The sequence below is a fragment of the Nomascus leucogenys genome, chromosome 9, assembly GCF_006542625.1.
Source record: "Nomascus leucogenys isolate Asia chromosome 9, Asia_NLE_v1, whole genome shotgun sequence".
Taxonomy (NCBI): Eukaryota; Metazoa; Chordata; class Mammalia; order Primates; family Hylobatidae; genus Nomascus; species Nomascus leucogenys.
The window spans coordinates 19,499,799-19,515,323 of NC_044389.1; the positions used below are offsets into that span (position 1 = coordinate 19,499,799).

At 36.1% G+C, this 15,525-nt stretch overlaps 1 protein-coding gene across 2 annotated transcripts in view; it reads left to right on the top strand.

Moving 5' to 3' along the window:
- Positions 1–15,525, top strand: part of KCNT2 (potassium sodium-activated channel subfamily T member 2) — a 394,167-nt gene that overhangs the window by 202,622 nt on the left and 176,020 nt on the right. For both annotated transcript variants that reach the window (XM_030818707.1, XM_030818708.1), the window contains exon 13: positions 14,249–14,357. In XM_030818707.1, coding sequence (XP_030674567.1) covers positions 14,249–14,357 — 109 coding nt within the window. The remainder of the gene's footprint in view (positions 1–14,248; positions 14,358–15,525) is intronic.

Below are 15,525 nucleotides of genomic sequence, written 5' to 3' on the forward strand. Positions count from 1 at the left end.
GAATTAAGCTTAATCAAGGAGGTGAAAGACTGGTACACTGAAAACAACAAAACATTGTTACAAGAAATTGAAGAAGACATAAATAAACGGAAAATGGAAAGACATCCTGTGTTCACTATTTCCATCAGAATCTCACTGGCCATTTTTTTTAACTGGAATAGTTAAATCAATCCTGAAATTAATATAGCACCACAAAAGATCCAGAATAGCCAAAACAATCCTAAGAACAAAGAAGAAAGCAGGAGGTATCAAACTTCGTGATTTTAAAATATATTTCAAAGCTATATTATTGAAATCTTATGGTACCACCATAAAAACGTGCATATAGACTAATAAAGAGCCTAAAAAGAAACCTATGCATATATAGTCAACTGATCTTTGACAAGGTTGTCAAGAATACACAATGTGGAAAGGATAGTTTCTTCAACAGAAGGAAAAAAGGAATGAAGGAAGGAAGGAATAGAGGGAGGGAGGAAGATGGGAAGGGAGGGAGGGAAGGAACAATGAGGAAGGAAGGGAGGAAGGAAGGGAGGGAGGGAAAGGAAGGAAGAGAGGGAGGAAAGGAGAGAAGGAGAAAAGAAAGAAAGAAAGAAGGAAAGGAAGGAAAAGAAAGAAAGAAAAAACATTGATATCTTACATCCTGCACAAAAATCAACTTAAAGACTTTAACTTAGATCTGAAATGGTACAATTGAAACAGAGGAAAAGCTTGACTTTGGTCTTGGTATTGATTTCTTGGTTATAATAACACCAAAGCACAAGCAACAAAATAAAAAATAGACAAATGGTATTATATCAAATTAAAAAGAAAACAGGCCGGGCGCGGTGGCTCACGCTTGTAATCCCAGCACTTTGGGAGACCGAGGCGGGCGGATCACGAGGCCAGGAGATCGGGACCACGGTGAAACCCCGTCTCTACTAAAAATACAAAAAAAATTTTAGCCGGGCGTGGTAGCGGGCGCCTGTAGTCCCAGCTACTCGGAGAGGCTGAGGCAGCAGAATGGCGTGAATCCGGGAGGCGGAGCTTGCAGTGAGCTGAGATCACGCCACTGCACTCCAGCCTGGGTGACAGAGCGAGACTCCGTCTCAAAAAAAAAAAAAAAGTATGCATAGCAAAGGACAAAATCAAAGTGAAAAGACAACCTGAAGAATGGGAAAAAATATTTGCAAACCATATGTCTACTAAGGGATTAATTTCAAAACTATATAAGGAACTTCCATAGCTTAATAGCAAAAAACAAAACCAAACACACACACACAAAAGGAAATAAGCTGATTAAAAAATAGGCAAATGACTTGAATGGAAATATCTCTAAAGAAGACAAACAAGTGGCCAACAAGTATCATGTTTGAACAGATGATCAACATCATTAATTATCAGGGAAATGCAAATCAAAACAGCAAAAAGATATCATCTTATATCTCTTAGGATTGTTATTATCAAAATAAAGATAAAAGAGTTGATGGTGATGTGGAGAAATTCAAAACCTTGTGCACTGGTTGTGGATATATAAAATAGTGAAGCAGCTATGAAAAACAATATGGAGGTTTTTCAAAAACCTAAAATAGAATTGCCATATGACTCAGAAATCCCACTTCCTGTTATACATCCAAAGGGATTGAAATCAACATGCCAAAGAGATGTCTGTACTCCTATGTTCATTGCAGTATTATTTACAATAGCCAAGAAATCAAAATAAACAGTGTCCATTAACAGATGAATAGATAAGGAAATTTGGTTTATACTGCCAACAGACCTACATTATAAAAAAGTTGAAGAAAGTTCTTTAGCAAATAGAAATGATGTCTTATGACACTCTGGATTCACATGAAAAAATTAAGGAAGCCAGAAATGATAACTATGTTGGTAAATATATTTAACTTGAAATTTTAAAAATATTATTTATTGTTTAAAACAAAAATAATGACAATTATTGTGAGATTTATAACAAACATAAGTAAAATGAATGACATTCTAGCATAATGACTGAAAGAAAACAAAATACACTGTAGTGAGATTCTTTATGTATTATTTGAAAGATGGGTGTAATAAATACTGGTGTATGTTGTAAACCTTAGGGTGGCCCTTAATAAAGATTTTAAAAACCTATATGATTAAATGGAACAATAAATGTATTTAAGGCAAAAGGTGGCAGTAAAAGGGAACAAAGAATAGATGGGATAAATAGAAAAATAAGAAGATGAAAACGATACACTGCACAAATACTGATCATATATAAGTGGAAGTGGCTATATTAAGCAAAAAAAACCCATGGACAAGAACTCATACCAAAGATGAAGAGGAATATTTTGTATTGAGTAAAGGATCAATGCATTTAAAAAATATAGCACTACTAAATGTGTATGTGTGCTTTAAAAAAAAAAAAAAACCCTCAAAATACATGAAGTATAAAATGGCATAACTGAAAGGAGGAGTAAAAAGCTACAGTTAGTCTTATAATTTTCAACACTTCTGTCTTAGCAATCAATATAAAAAGGCGGGAATCAGTAGATTTATAACAAACTTGAACACACTATCACCAGCTTGATCTAATTGACGTATGGAATATTACACTAAAAAATGGAATTCCAGTTTTCAAGCACATGTGAAACATTCACAGAGATACATCATATTCTGGACCAGAAAAGATATGGCAGAGAATTTAAAACCTACAGAATATGTTCTCTGATTGTAATTGAATTAAATGAGGCATCAATAATAAAACCACAGCTGAAAAATACCCAAATATTTGGAAATAAAGCAAAACATCCATAAGTAACCCATGGATAAAAGAGAAAATAAGAAGAATTATGATGAAAATGCAACACATTAAATTGTATGGAATGCAGCTTTACCAGCGTCTGAAGAGAAATTTATATCTTTAAATTTTTGTATTAGAAAGGTTTAAAATTAATAGCAAAGAGGAATTGGAGGCAATAATTATGGACTTTGAAAGTGTTTTCTGTACATGAGTGCAATGAAATCAGGCAGTAACTGAAGGGTAATGTTTGATCAATGAAAGCTTTGTTTCCTTCTTTTCCTTTTTTTATTTTTTTTAGTGGGAAAGATTTTGGCCAGTAAATATGATAAATATCTACCAAAGATGGCAAAATTGATCATGAAAGAAAATAATAGGATGTGATCTTATGCAGGAGTGGAAGGTTTTTCTTGGATAAGGGTGTAAAACTTTCATCCATTTTAACAAAAGGGAAAACAGTATATATAGATAGAGATGAAGGTATGTTTGTGGCCCCATGTAGTGAAAAGAGCTTGTGGAAGTTGATTTTTCTTGTTTCCATTTGCTTAGCGTAACAGTTAAGATTATCCGGGCAGAGGGAGGCTCCAGGCCCTCGAGAAACACTAGCAAGTGGTAGAGGGAAGATTCACATCCCAAAGGAGCAGAGAAAGAATTTATAATGGAAAATTTTCTAAAATAAATGTTGTAAGTAAAGAGAGGTCAGAGGCCTACAGTCAGGAGGAAACCTGTCTAATGTTTATTCACGCTGAGGGGAGAAACTTTGAGGCATGTTAGGTATTTGACTCCCAAGGCTTTAAGTTGTAACTCTCAGAAAAAAAATTGTTTTTATTCCTGGCTCATGCTGCTGACTTTCTTCTTAAATGTCAAAGACATATTTATTCTTGATTATTACATGCATTTTTGAACATATGGTATCTTAGAAAAGAAAGCAAACAATCACCAAGCACTCAGTGATTTCCCTTCATGTACCCTTCAGACAGCATGAGAAAAGAGCTGAAATAAAATGTTTGCTATGGAAGCTTTTTCACTGTTTTTTTTCAAGTATGTTTTGTTTTAAGAAGATCCACTTCAGGCACTGAAACAGGCACATAATCATCTGTTCTATGTCATTCCCTAATGAAATGTACCTTAGATTCTTTTGGGAGATTTTGCAATTTTATTTAGCTCTTTAGTCAACCCAATGGTTAGTGACTTGTTTTCAAAAATATTTTCCTTACCATTCTCAAAAATCACAGAATTTTAAACTTGAAAAGATACCTTGAAATCCCTAATATAACTGAGTTTTTAGTATACTCAGAAATAATTTTTGGTAAATTTTTGACAGATGTGCATCACTGGACTTAAGTTACATGCCATCAAGATAACCTGACCTCTTTACGAATCACTTTATTATTCATTTGACATTTGTATACCAGTGAGTTTCAAGAGGTTTTTGGATAGTGTGGTCATGACTATGTTAAACTGAGTAACTAGATCAGGGAAAATTCAAGAGGATTAAGATCTGGAATTGGATTTGGTGTTGAGGGAAGTTTCCTTCAAAACCTGGGAGAGGATTTAAGTAAGTAAAACATACAATTTAAGGAGTGTATGGTTCTGGATGAATTACTCCAACTCAGACCAAGGACTAGTAAACGATAGAGTGTTTCAGCTTTCAGAAAGAGTACAAAATGAATTTAGCTACTCTATAAGGAAAGGCAAAAAGTAAGCTTTTGAACTGGCAATAATGTTGACTTGCTGCTCAGTCCCAAAATTTCTGGTAAGATTTTGATAATATATATGGAGATACCGACAGGCAAGCAGGTTTTTATCATTAAGTATCTGTAAGGAGTGGTAAATTTTCAGCCACAAGAGTGGGAATCAAAAGCAGAATTACAGTCCCTGAGAGATCATTGAAAAAGCAAGGACATTTTTTCCTAAAACTAGAACCCAAGGTAATGTTTCAGTCCCAGATATACTGTTAAATCCCTTCTGCTGAAACTTGGCAGGAGGACAAAATTATATTTACAGCCATAAAAGTTTGAATGCTGAGGCCCAAAGTGCTAGACCAAGTCTTCTTTTAATTTTTTTTTTTTTTTTTTTTTTTTTTTTTTTTTTTTACTTTGGTATAGATTGTTCATGAAGGCTAGGCCACTGTCGAGCCTATAGGTTTGGGTGAGTAATATAATTTAATTAGACTACAACTAGTTGGCCTGATTTTCTACTTTCTAATAGCCAGCTATTCTGTTGTAAAATGCAGCCACATATTTTAAGGGTGGAGTATTTTTTAGTGATTTTGGCTATTTTCTTTTAAAGTATTTTTATTTAAGAGCACTTCTGAATTATTTTTGTGTTTAAAATAAGTATGTATCAAATTTGAAGCATACTTCTCTAAAGACATCAATTACAATTACTCACAATGAAATGTATCATTTTCTTAATTCAGTCATGAAGTTAGGTCAATTAGTTATAGATGATAGATACTATGAATCCTCTGTATCAGAATTACCTTCAGTTTTTGATATTATCAGATACATGTGTATGTAATCTAACCTTATACTTTTTGACAGTCTACATATTAGACCTGGATGTTCTAATTATGAACAAAATAGACCCTGACCTCAAGGTGCTTTTGAGTCCAATCTACTGTGAGGCCTTCATAGGGCCATCTGTGAAGAAATTGTTCTCTGGGCAAGGATTACATTTGGCAAGAATTGTTTATACAACAATACATTCGAATGTTTTCAAGATAGGTTTGTTCTCCAGATTGCTATAAGACTTTTTTTACTCTTTATTTTATAAGCGTTTGTGATTAGTTTGCTCAATTGCGCATAAATTTTGGGCAAATCTATCTACATGTATTATTTTAAGTTTTACAATTCAGTTTCACTTTATATACTAGTAATCTTAAAAAATAAAGTGTCCAATGAATAAGTTAGCAAGATATACTCAAAAGATGCAGGGTAAATAGATCAATTTTCAAGTGCTGCAGATGTATTTTATAAATTAAAAATTGAAAGTGATACCTTTGATCAAACCAACGTTTTATCACTTGTAGGTGACAGACTCCGTTTGAGAGTCTAATAAAAATTATAAATTTATGGATAGGTAAATAATTCATGTATAAAATTTCATCTAAAATATCTGAGTTCTTTAATGGGTTATTTGGATTTCAGTAAAATAATTCCTGCCATAGGTAAAGTGATTTATTTTAAGTCCTCAGAACAACAAATACCTTTTAGGTAGTACAATTTATTAAGTTGAATTTTATGGAGACATTCTTCACCAATTTAATTTTTAGGCAAACTGACTTTGGGTAAAATGTTCTGTTTCACAGTAGCAGCAGACACTCGTATGATGTGATAGTGTCCCAAGTTACCTACCTTTATTATTACAGCATTTTTATTCTAAGGTTATCACAATAAACATTTTACTCTATGATTCGAAATATGGAGCACTTTACTTAAGGATGAATTTGTCCCCAAGAAAAGTTTTAAAAAATCAATCTTCTGCTTTTAGAAAAAAAAATGAAGTGAAATCTTGTTTCTTTGCTAGTTTAATTATCTGTATTAGGAAAATTTTTCTTTTCTATTTCTCATATGATATTTATGCCATCTTATACAGCTCTTTTCCTTTTTCCTCACTTAATGATCCACTCAAAATTATTGATGTTTGTTCTGTTTTGTGAGGGCATAAAATATGAATAAAACAAGGAAGGTTTCAGAATAGGTACTTTATCCCATGTATTCATCCATTGAATTGAAATATTTGCTAAATGCTTTCTATATGCCTAATTCTCTTTATATTATCACATTTAATGTTCACACTATCAATAAGAAGTAAATATTGTTTTTCTTATTCACCTGTGATATGCAAATGAATGCTAGTTTCTGGGGATAAGCTAGGGTGAGCAAAATGTAGACATGGCCCTTGCCTTCATCAAGCTTGTAGTTTACTGAGGACCAGATTTTAAAAATGCTAAAAATTAAATGGGGTTAATTGTTTACAGAATACAGTGGGATCAAGTAGTATCATCTATCCTAAGTTAGCAGTAGTCAGAAGAAAAGGCTTCCTAGATAAGTGACTTTTTAGCAGGGATGAGAGGCATGAGTGGGGCTGAGCCCGTAAAGAATGTTCTTGGCAAATGGTCCTAGGTGAGAAATGCTGGTTATGAGTGGAGAATGTGCATTATCACTAGAGAGAAGAATGCAAAGACTGAGGAAATAGTTTGGGAAAAGTTTAATAAAGGTTGTTGTAAGCTTTGTTAAGAAGTTTGAATTTGATGCCAAAAGAAACAAAACCACTGTAGGATTTTAAGTAGCCATGTACAACAATAAGAATTTTAGCCTCTGCCCGGCCACCCCCTCTGGGAAGTGAGGAGCGTCTCTGCCCAGCCACCGCCCAATCTAGGAAGTGAGGAGTGTCTCTGCCCGGCCACCCAACCGTCTGGGAAGTGAACCCAACCGTCTGGGAAGTGAGGAGCTCCTCTGCCCAGCCACCGCCCAATCTGGGAAGTGAGGAGTGTCTCTGCCCTGCCACCGCCCAACTCTCTGGGAAGTGAGGAGCTCTCTGCCCGGCCGCCAACTGTCTGGGAAGTGAGGAGCTCTCTGCCCGGCCACCGCCCAACTCTCTGGGAAGTGAGGAGCGTTTCTGCCCGGCCACCCCGTCTGGGAAGTGAGGAGCGCCTCTGCCGGGCCACCCACCCGTCTGGGAAGTGAGGAGCGCCTCTGCCGGGCCACCCACCCGTCTGGGAAGTGAGGAGCGCCTCTGCCCGGCCACCCACCCGTCTGGGAAGTGAGGAGCGCCTCCGCCCGGCCACCGCCCAACTCTCTGGGAAGTGAGGAGCGCCTCTGCCCGGCCACCGCCCAACTCTCTGGGAAGTGAGGAGCGTTTCTGCCCGGCCACCCCGTCTGGGAAGTGAGGAGCGCCTCTGCCGGGCCACCCACCCGTCTGGGAAGTGAGGAGCGCCTCTGCCCGGCCACCCACCCGTCTGGGAAGTGAGGAGCGCCTCCGCCCGGCCACCGCCCAACTCTCTGGGAAGTGAGGAGCGCCTCTGCCCGGCCACCGCCCAACTCTCTGGGAAGTGAGGAGCGCCTCCGCCCGGCCACCGCCCAACTCTCTGGGAAGTGAGGAGCGCCTCTGCCTGGCCGCCCAACTGACTGGGAAGCGAGGAGCGCCTCTGCCCGGTCGCCGCCCTATCTGGGAAGTAAGGAGCGCCTCTGCCCGGCCCCCCAACTGTCTGGGAAGTGAGGAGCGCCTCTGCCCGGCCACCGCCCAATTCTCTGGGAAGTGAGGAGCGTCTCTGCCCGGCCACCCAACTGACTGGGAAGTGAGGAGCGTCTCTGCCCGGCCGCCCAACTGACTGGGAAGTGAGGAGCGTCTCTGCCCGGCCGCTCAACTGACTGGGAAGCGAGGAGCGCCTCTGCCCGGTCGCCGCCCTATCTGGGAAGTGAGGAGCGCCTCTGCCCGGCCCCCCAACTGTCTGGGAAGTGAGGAGCGCCTCTGCCCGGCCACCGCCCAACTCTCTGGGAAGTGAGGAGCGCCTCTGCCCGGCCACCGCCCAACTCTCTGGGAAGTGAGGAGCGTCTCTGCCCGGCCACCGCCCAACTCTCTGGGAAGTGAGGAGCGTCTCTGCCCGGCCGCTCAACTGACTGGGAAGCGAGGAGCGCCTCTGCCTGGTCGCCGCCCTATCTGGGAAGTGAGGAGCGCCTCTGCCCGGCTGCTGTGCAACCTTCCAAGTGTGAAGTGACAGCCTTGTGTGTGATCTTTTCTGTCTTCCCCAAGTTTGCACTTTCGACATTAAAGTTTACTTTTTAGTTAAAAGTTAAAAAAAAAAAAGAATTTTAGTTGGAAAAAACTGCATCTGATAAGATTATAGAATTAATGAAAAAATGTTATAAAGCTTGAGATAGCTGACTGGGGAGCTGTTGCCCTTACTCCAAGCCAGAAGTGACAAGTTTTTAGATTAGGCTGTGGCACTGGTGCTGGAGAAAAGTGGAATCTATTAGAGCAATCTTTAGAGGCATGATCAACAAGATTTGAGAACTCACTAAATGTAAGGTAAGTGAGACAGAGAAGCTGATGATTTAGTATCTGGTAGTATTTTCTTTTGGGAAAAGGGAGGACTACCAGTAGCAAGATGAGTTCAGTTTGGGATAAGAATGTCAAAGGATAACCAAGTGCATGGTGTCAGATAAGCCAAACGAGGATGTTTTAGGGAGCCAGTGGTCTACAAGTCAACTGTTGCCAAGGGTTAAGATAAATAAGAAAAGTAAGTCACACACATCCATTATACAATAATCAAAACTTCTGTAAGAAGAATCAGATCTGTAGTAACTTCCCTTTACTCATGCATTTTGTAAGCTCTGAAGTGAAGATTAGAGCCCAAGGTTTGTGACTCTACAGATCATGCTTTTCTCACTTACTTTTTAAAAAATAAACTACACTTTTTGTTGTTATTGTTAAGCCATTTTAGGTTTACGGAGAAAATGGAACAAAAAATATACAGAATGTCCGTATCTCACCCCCTACACTCCTTCCCCCCTACACCCCCCATTTTCCTATTTTTAACATCTTCCATTATTGTGGTACATTTGTTGAAACTGATGAACCAATATTGATAAATGATTTAACTAAAACCCATAGTTGACATTAGGGTTCACTCTTTGTATTGTATATTCTGTGGATTTTGATAAATGTAATATTACATGCATTCACCATTATAATATCGTAAGAAATAGTTTTAGGGTCTTAAAAATATTCTCTGCTCTACCTATACATCCTTCTGTCCTTTCTTTTCCCCAACCTGGCAACCACTGACCTCTGTACTATCTCCATAATTTTGCATTTCTACAATGACATATAGTTGTAATCATGCAGTATGTAGCCTTTTCAGATTGTCTTTTTTCACTTAGCAATATGCATTTGAGGTTTTGCATGTCTTTTCTTGGATTGATAGTGCATTTCTTTGCATTGCTGAATATTCCATTGTATGGATGTAGCACGGTTTATCCATTCATCTATTGAAGTATATCTTGGTTACCTCCAAGTGTTTGTAATTATAAATTAAGTTGTTTTAAGCATGTACATGCATGTTTTTGTGGAGACCTACATCTTCTGTTCGCTTAGGTAAATACTAAGGAGCCCAATTGCTGGATTATTTGGTTAGGGTATACTTAATTTTGTAAGAAATTGTCAAACTGTATTCCAAATTTGATGTATCATTTTGCATTCCCTCCCAGCAATGAATGCACCTTCCTATTGATCTGTGTCCTCTGTAGTATTTGGTGTTTTCAGCATTTTAGATTTTAGCTATTATGAAAAGTGTTTAGTGATGTCTTACTGTTTTAATTTGCAACTCTCTAATGACATGTGTTGACTGCATTTTCATTCTTCTAATCTGTATATGTTCTTTGGTCAGATGTCTGTTCTGATCTCTTGCCCAATTTTAAATTGAGTTGTTTTCTTGCTGTCTACATCTTTGTGTTTCAACATGTTTAGTCTATTGGCATTTAATGTCATTATTAATATGGTTAGACATAGCTCTATCTAAATTGTTTTCTGTTTGTTTCCGCTGATTTTGGTTCCTCTGTTTTTCCTTTCCCAAATTTTTAATTATTTGATTTTGTAAAGCACTGAATGTAATATACCTATTGGCTTTTTAGATGTGCCTTTTGAATTTTTTTTCGTGAGTGCTCTAGGGATTACAATACACATTCTTACTGCTTCATAGTCAGCTTTATATCATTGTTATACCACTTGTTAAAATTATAAACTTGCATTTATTCCTTTTCTACTCTCTTATGTTATTGTTGTTAGATATACTAATTTATCCATAGATTAGAAACTACACTAAACAATATTATAAATTTTGCTTTATTCAGATTATGTATTTTATAGAAGTTAAGAGGAAATGGTTTTTTATAGTCATTAAAACATTATTAAACATTTGTTACTCTTGTTTTATTTCTGAAGTTCTTTCTCCCTGGTATCATTGTTCTTGAGCTTGTATAGTTTTCTTAAACTTTTCTTGTAGTATGATTCCAATGGCAGTACATTTCCTTAGATTTCTTTATTTTAAAAAGTCCTTTATTTCACCTTCCTCTTTGAGAGAGTATTTGCTAGATATAAAGTTCTGGTTTCATAGTTTTTTTCCTTCATTCTGAACTTTAGAATTTTTTCCAGGGTTGCCTGGCTTTCAGGATTTTTGATGACAGTCCTTGGCCATATGACTCTTTCTTTAGGTGCTGTCAAGATTTTGTCTTTATTTTTGTTTTTTAACAGTTTGAATACAATGTGGCTAGGCATGGTTATCTTTTTGTTTATATAGTTTAGATTTTGCTAATTTTCTTGAACTTATAAGTGTATGTCTTCTACAAAATTAAAAAGTTTCTAGTCATTATTTCTTAAAATCATTTTCTGCTAGTTTTTCTCTTTTGTTTTCTTTTTGGGAATTCAATTATATTATGTAAGACCTTTTTACCGTGTTACACAAGTTCCTGTACTCTGTTCCCTTTTCTGTACCTTTTCTCTTTGTTTTTCAAATTGGGTAAATTCTATTGATCTATGTTCAAGTTCACTGACTCCTTTCTTCTGTCATTCCCAATCTGTTTCAAAGCCCATATAGTGAATATGTTTTTTCATAAACTTCAGCTTTTTAATCTAAAAATACTTTCTATTACTCTGCTGAAATTTTCTTTTTTTTATTACAAGCATGTTTTTCATTACATTACTGATCATAGTTCTAGTAGCAGCTTTAAATCCTTCTCTGCTAATTCTAACATCTCAGACTGTCTAGTAGCTACCATCTATTGGTTATCATTTTCTTTGTTTCCCGTGCAAATGGGTCACATTTTTCTGGAAATTCATAAATTGAATAATACTGCATTGTATTTTGGATATTGTGTTATGTTGCGGAGGCTTGGATTCTCCTGTATTCTTCCAAATAATGTTAGTGCTCTCATTTTAGCAGAGGCTAAGTTGCTTAAACTCAAAATAAAGCAAACTCCATCACCAATGAGGTTGGTAGTGCTTCACAAATGTCAGCTCAGATTGTTTTTATGCTTCCCCATGCATTCTTGGTTCAGAGGTCAGCCAAGGATGTTTACACTCATTCATGGAATTTGTGGTTTCTCTTTGCTGCCTCTCCCTTTTCCTGTCTCTGGTGGCTCTGGTTGTTCCAGGCTCCATTCTCTTGTTGTTCTGGCAGGTTTTCTATGGAGTCTTAGCCAACTTGTGCTGTTGTGGTAAGTCTTAGCCAACTTGTGCCCTCAGGTCACAGCAGCAAAAACAGGGAAGTTGTAACATGCAAGATACTTTCTCCAAGTTTTGATTTTCCTCTAAAATCGGCCTACTTTAGTTCATTTACTAGGGCCTTTATATGCTTGTTCTGTAGATTTTTTAATAGTTGTCATATGCAAGGACAATTTATTAGGAGCTTATTCTTTCATATTGATAGATCTCCTGGCCTCCTCTATTTCTTCTTTTATTATTAATGTTACATTTCTTGCTGGTGTCAGCAGATAAGTCTCACTTTAAATTTTTCCTGAGAAATTCATTTTTGTTCTTTATCTTTTATCCTTAATGATACTACTTCACTATTACTAAGATGATACACATAATAAGAAAAACAACTTATGTTTTTTCAATAACTGACTGCCAACCTCTATTAAAAGGTGTTTGTGTGTTGTCTATTTCACCTTAGAAATCCTGTAAGATACAGAATATCTGCATTTTACTAATGAGGAAATTTAACTTGTCCAAGTCTAATTAGATACTGAGGGATACAGCAGGATTAAAACCCCTAGAATGGCCTATTATCTTCAACACAACACTAAACATAATGAAATAAAATAAAATAAAAATTATAACTTGGCATCCTTTTACTTATATAGTGGTTTACTTTCTATTTTTTCCCTTTCCTTTAAAATTGTGTACTTCTAGTGAAAGAGAAATAACAGTAATCCTCCATTAAGTTATCTATAACCCTCAAACCTCAGATTTAAAAGCATGTAAAATGGATTAACAAGTATTCACTTGATGAATCTTAGTAGAATTATTAGACTCATTCTGATATTTGAATATTTGCCTGTAAGTTACATATGGTACATGTAAACCATACTGGACTACCATTCATCAACTTTCATGTAACTTAAAGTTACTATCTTGTTTTGGGTTGCTATAACAAAATAGCATAGGCTGGGTCGATTATAGACAACAGAAATGTATTGCTCACAATTCTGGAGGCTGGAAAGTCCATGATCAAGGAGCCAGCCAACTCAATGTCTGATAAAGACTGGCTTCCTGGTTCCTAGATGGTTATCTTCTTGCAACATCCTTACATGGCTGAAGAAGTGAGGAAGCTCTCTCTTGGGTGTTTTTTATGTGGGTATTAATCCCATTCATGATGACTGCCCTCACGATGAGGCCTACCAGAGGCCTCATCTCCTAGTATCTTCACAATGCGGGGTAGGATTTCAACATGTAAATCTGGGGAGGACACGATCATTCTGTCTATAGCAGTTTCCAACCATAAATAACAACTTCTTCTATCTGCATTTGGATAAAGAGTCCCTCGTGCCTATCTGTATTTTGGATCTTCCTTTCCTTTCACTAATAGTGCTGTCAGATAGAACTTTCTGTGATGGCGAAAAATTTCTATACCTCCGCTTTCTAATACGGCAGCCACTAGCCATGTGCATCTATGAGCACTTGAAATGTGGCTAGTGTGATTGAGTAATTACATTCTTAACTTTTTTTAAGTTTAGTTACTTCAAATTTAAATAGAATTATGTGCCTGGTGGCTGTTACATGAACAGTGCTACCCTAGAGCACCTTTGTGCTTCCTTTCCAAAAATGTATTAGCTAACTGTGTGGCGCATTTATCTAATAATCTTCCTTGATTTTTTCAATTCATTGAATTTATGGGGTGACTACTATGTAAAGGAGTTCGTGTTAAGCATGGTTTTGATTCCCTTTCTTACTTTAAGTGTCTTTTTAAAAACTTTTTTTGATGTATTTTATTATATCTAAGAGTTTTTTATGTCTTCAGACATACCACACAGGTACACACACACACACACACACACACACACACAGGTCAAAATTATTTTACCTTTACTATTATATTAAAAAGTAATTTTCTAAGCATGTTACTATTATATGTACATTTTTTATTTCTCCTTGGAAATTCCTATTACAAACTATTAGTTTTTCTACATGTCTGAAAGCTTCTGACTGCAGGAATTTTCTAGGAAAATTATTTTTAAGTCTGTCTAGCTATTTTTTCTCTTAATCTTTTCTAATATTCTAAGTGCTAGTAATTATCTATGATTGAATTAGCTATCACTACCTTCTTCTGTGGAAATAATAGGTATCCTTAACAAGTCCTCACAGTAATTTTTATGTTAAAGTTTTAACTACAGATGTGACCAAGCAAACTGATTGCTTATTTTTACTTTATATGTTATAAAAATTTTAACTTATGCTATGATATTTTTATTTTGATCACTTCAGGATCACCAAACAATTTTGAGAGCATGGGCTGTGAAAGATTTTGCTCCAAATTGTCCTTTGTATGTCCAGATATTAAAGCCTGAAAATAAATTTCACATCAAATTTGCTGGTAAGTTTTTATCTTGCATGAGATCCATTGAATTTCCTGAAACTCCTATAGTGGCTTAAGAGTGAAGTCTCTGAACTAAGTGGCAACTTAAAATATTCAAGATTCTAAAGAACTGAAAATGCTTATTAAAACTAATTTATTTGATATGAGAGGATTTATCCACTTTAATATGTGACAAAATAATACTTTTGCTTGAGTCTTAATTTTTTTATATTACTTGGTGATTTTAGTACCTTAACATACTGGATACCTTAATAAGCCTAAATATATTAGCAGTAGTAGATTTATGCATAATATAGACACAAATTTCAACTGCCATATCTACTCATTTATACGTAGGTTTACACATAGATGGGTAATACTTGGCTATAGATAATTGTTTAATACACACATAGGCTTACCATGCAATAGACTAATACATTGAAATGTATTCAGGTATATTTAAATAGAGTTAATTTAGGGGGTAGACTTTGAAAAGAATTCAAGAAAAAGATGCATGTGAACTTTTTTGAAGATACTGCTTTGAAAATGATAGATCACATGAGACTATACTTTGAATTGCTAGAAAATTGAACAGCAAAATTGTACTTGCTTTTTTTTTCTTAAATGCTTCTGTAAAAAAAAAGCTAATGTTGATTTAAGCAGTAATTCATGTGCATGTTTCCCCCCAATCACAAATACCCCATGTTTTACATTGTATTTTATCTTAAAAGTCTAAAGCTCCAAAAGTCATTAAAATGTAATTCATTTTAGCAATGTGTCAGCAAAATGTATTTCCTTCAGAAAATGTGTTTACATATCTTAAAATTCTTACCTATTAGTGTATGATTCTGAAATGAAAAATTGTAAATACTAGGGAATTTTGATGTACTGATAAGAAAATTATGAAATGGTTGCTATTCAGTTTGCTCTAGCCTTCCCCAAATTTATGTCATCATTTTTTTCCCTAACAACGTATAGCAAACAATTTAAAGTAATAGCTTCCAACTCTGGTTGCACATTATTATGTTTTTGGAAGAATTTCTAAAGTACTGATCATAGAGATTCTGATTTATACAGTATGATAGGTGCTAGGGCCTCTCTAAGACTATTTCTTAACTGAAATTTGAAAATAACAGTGCCTCTTTTGTAGAAGGCTTTGTGAAATTAAATGGAAAAATATATGTAA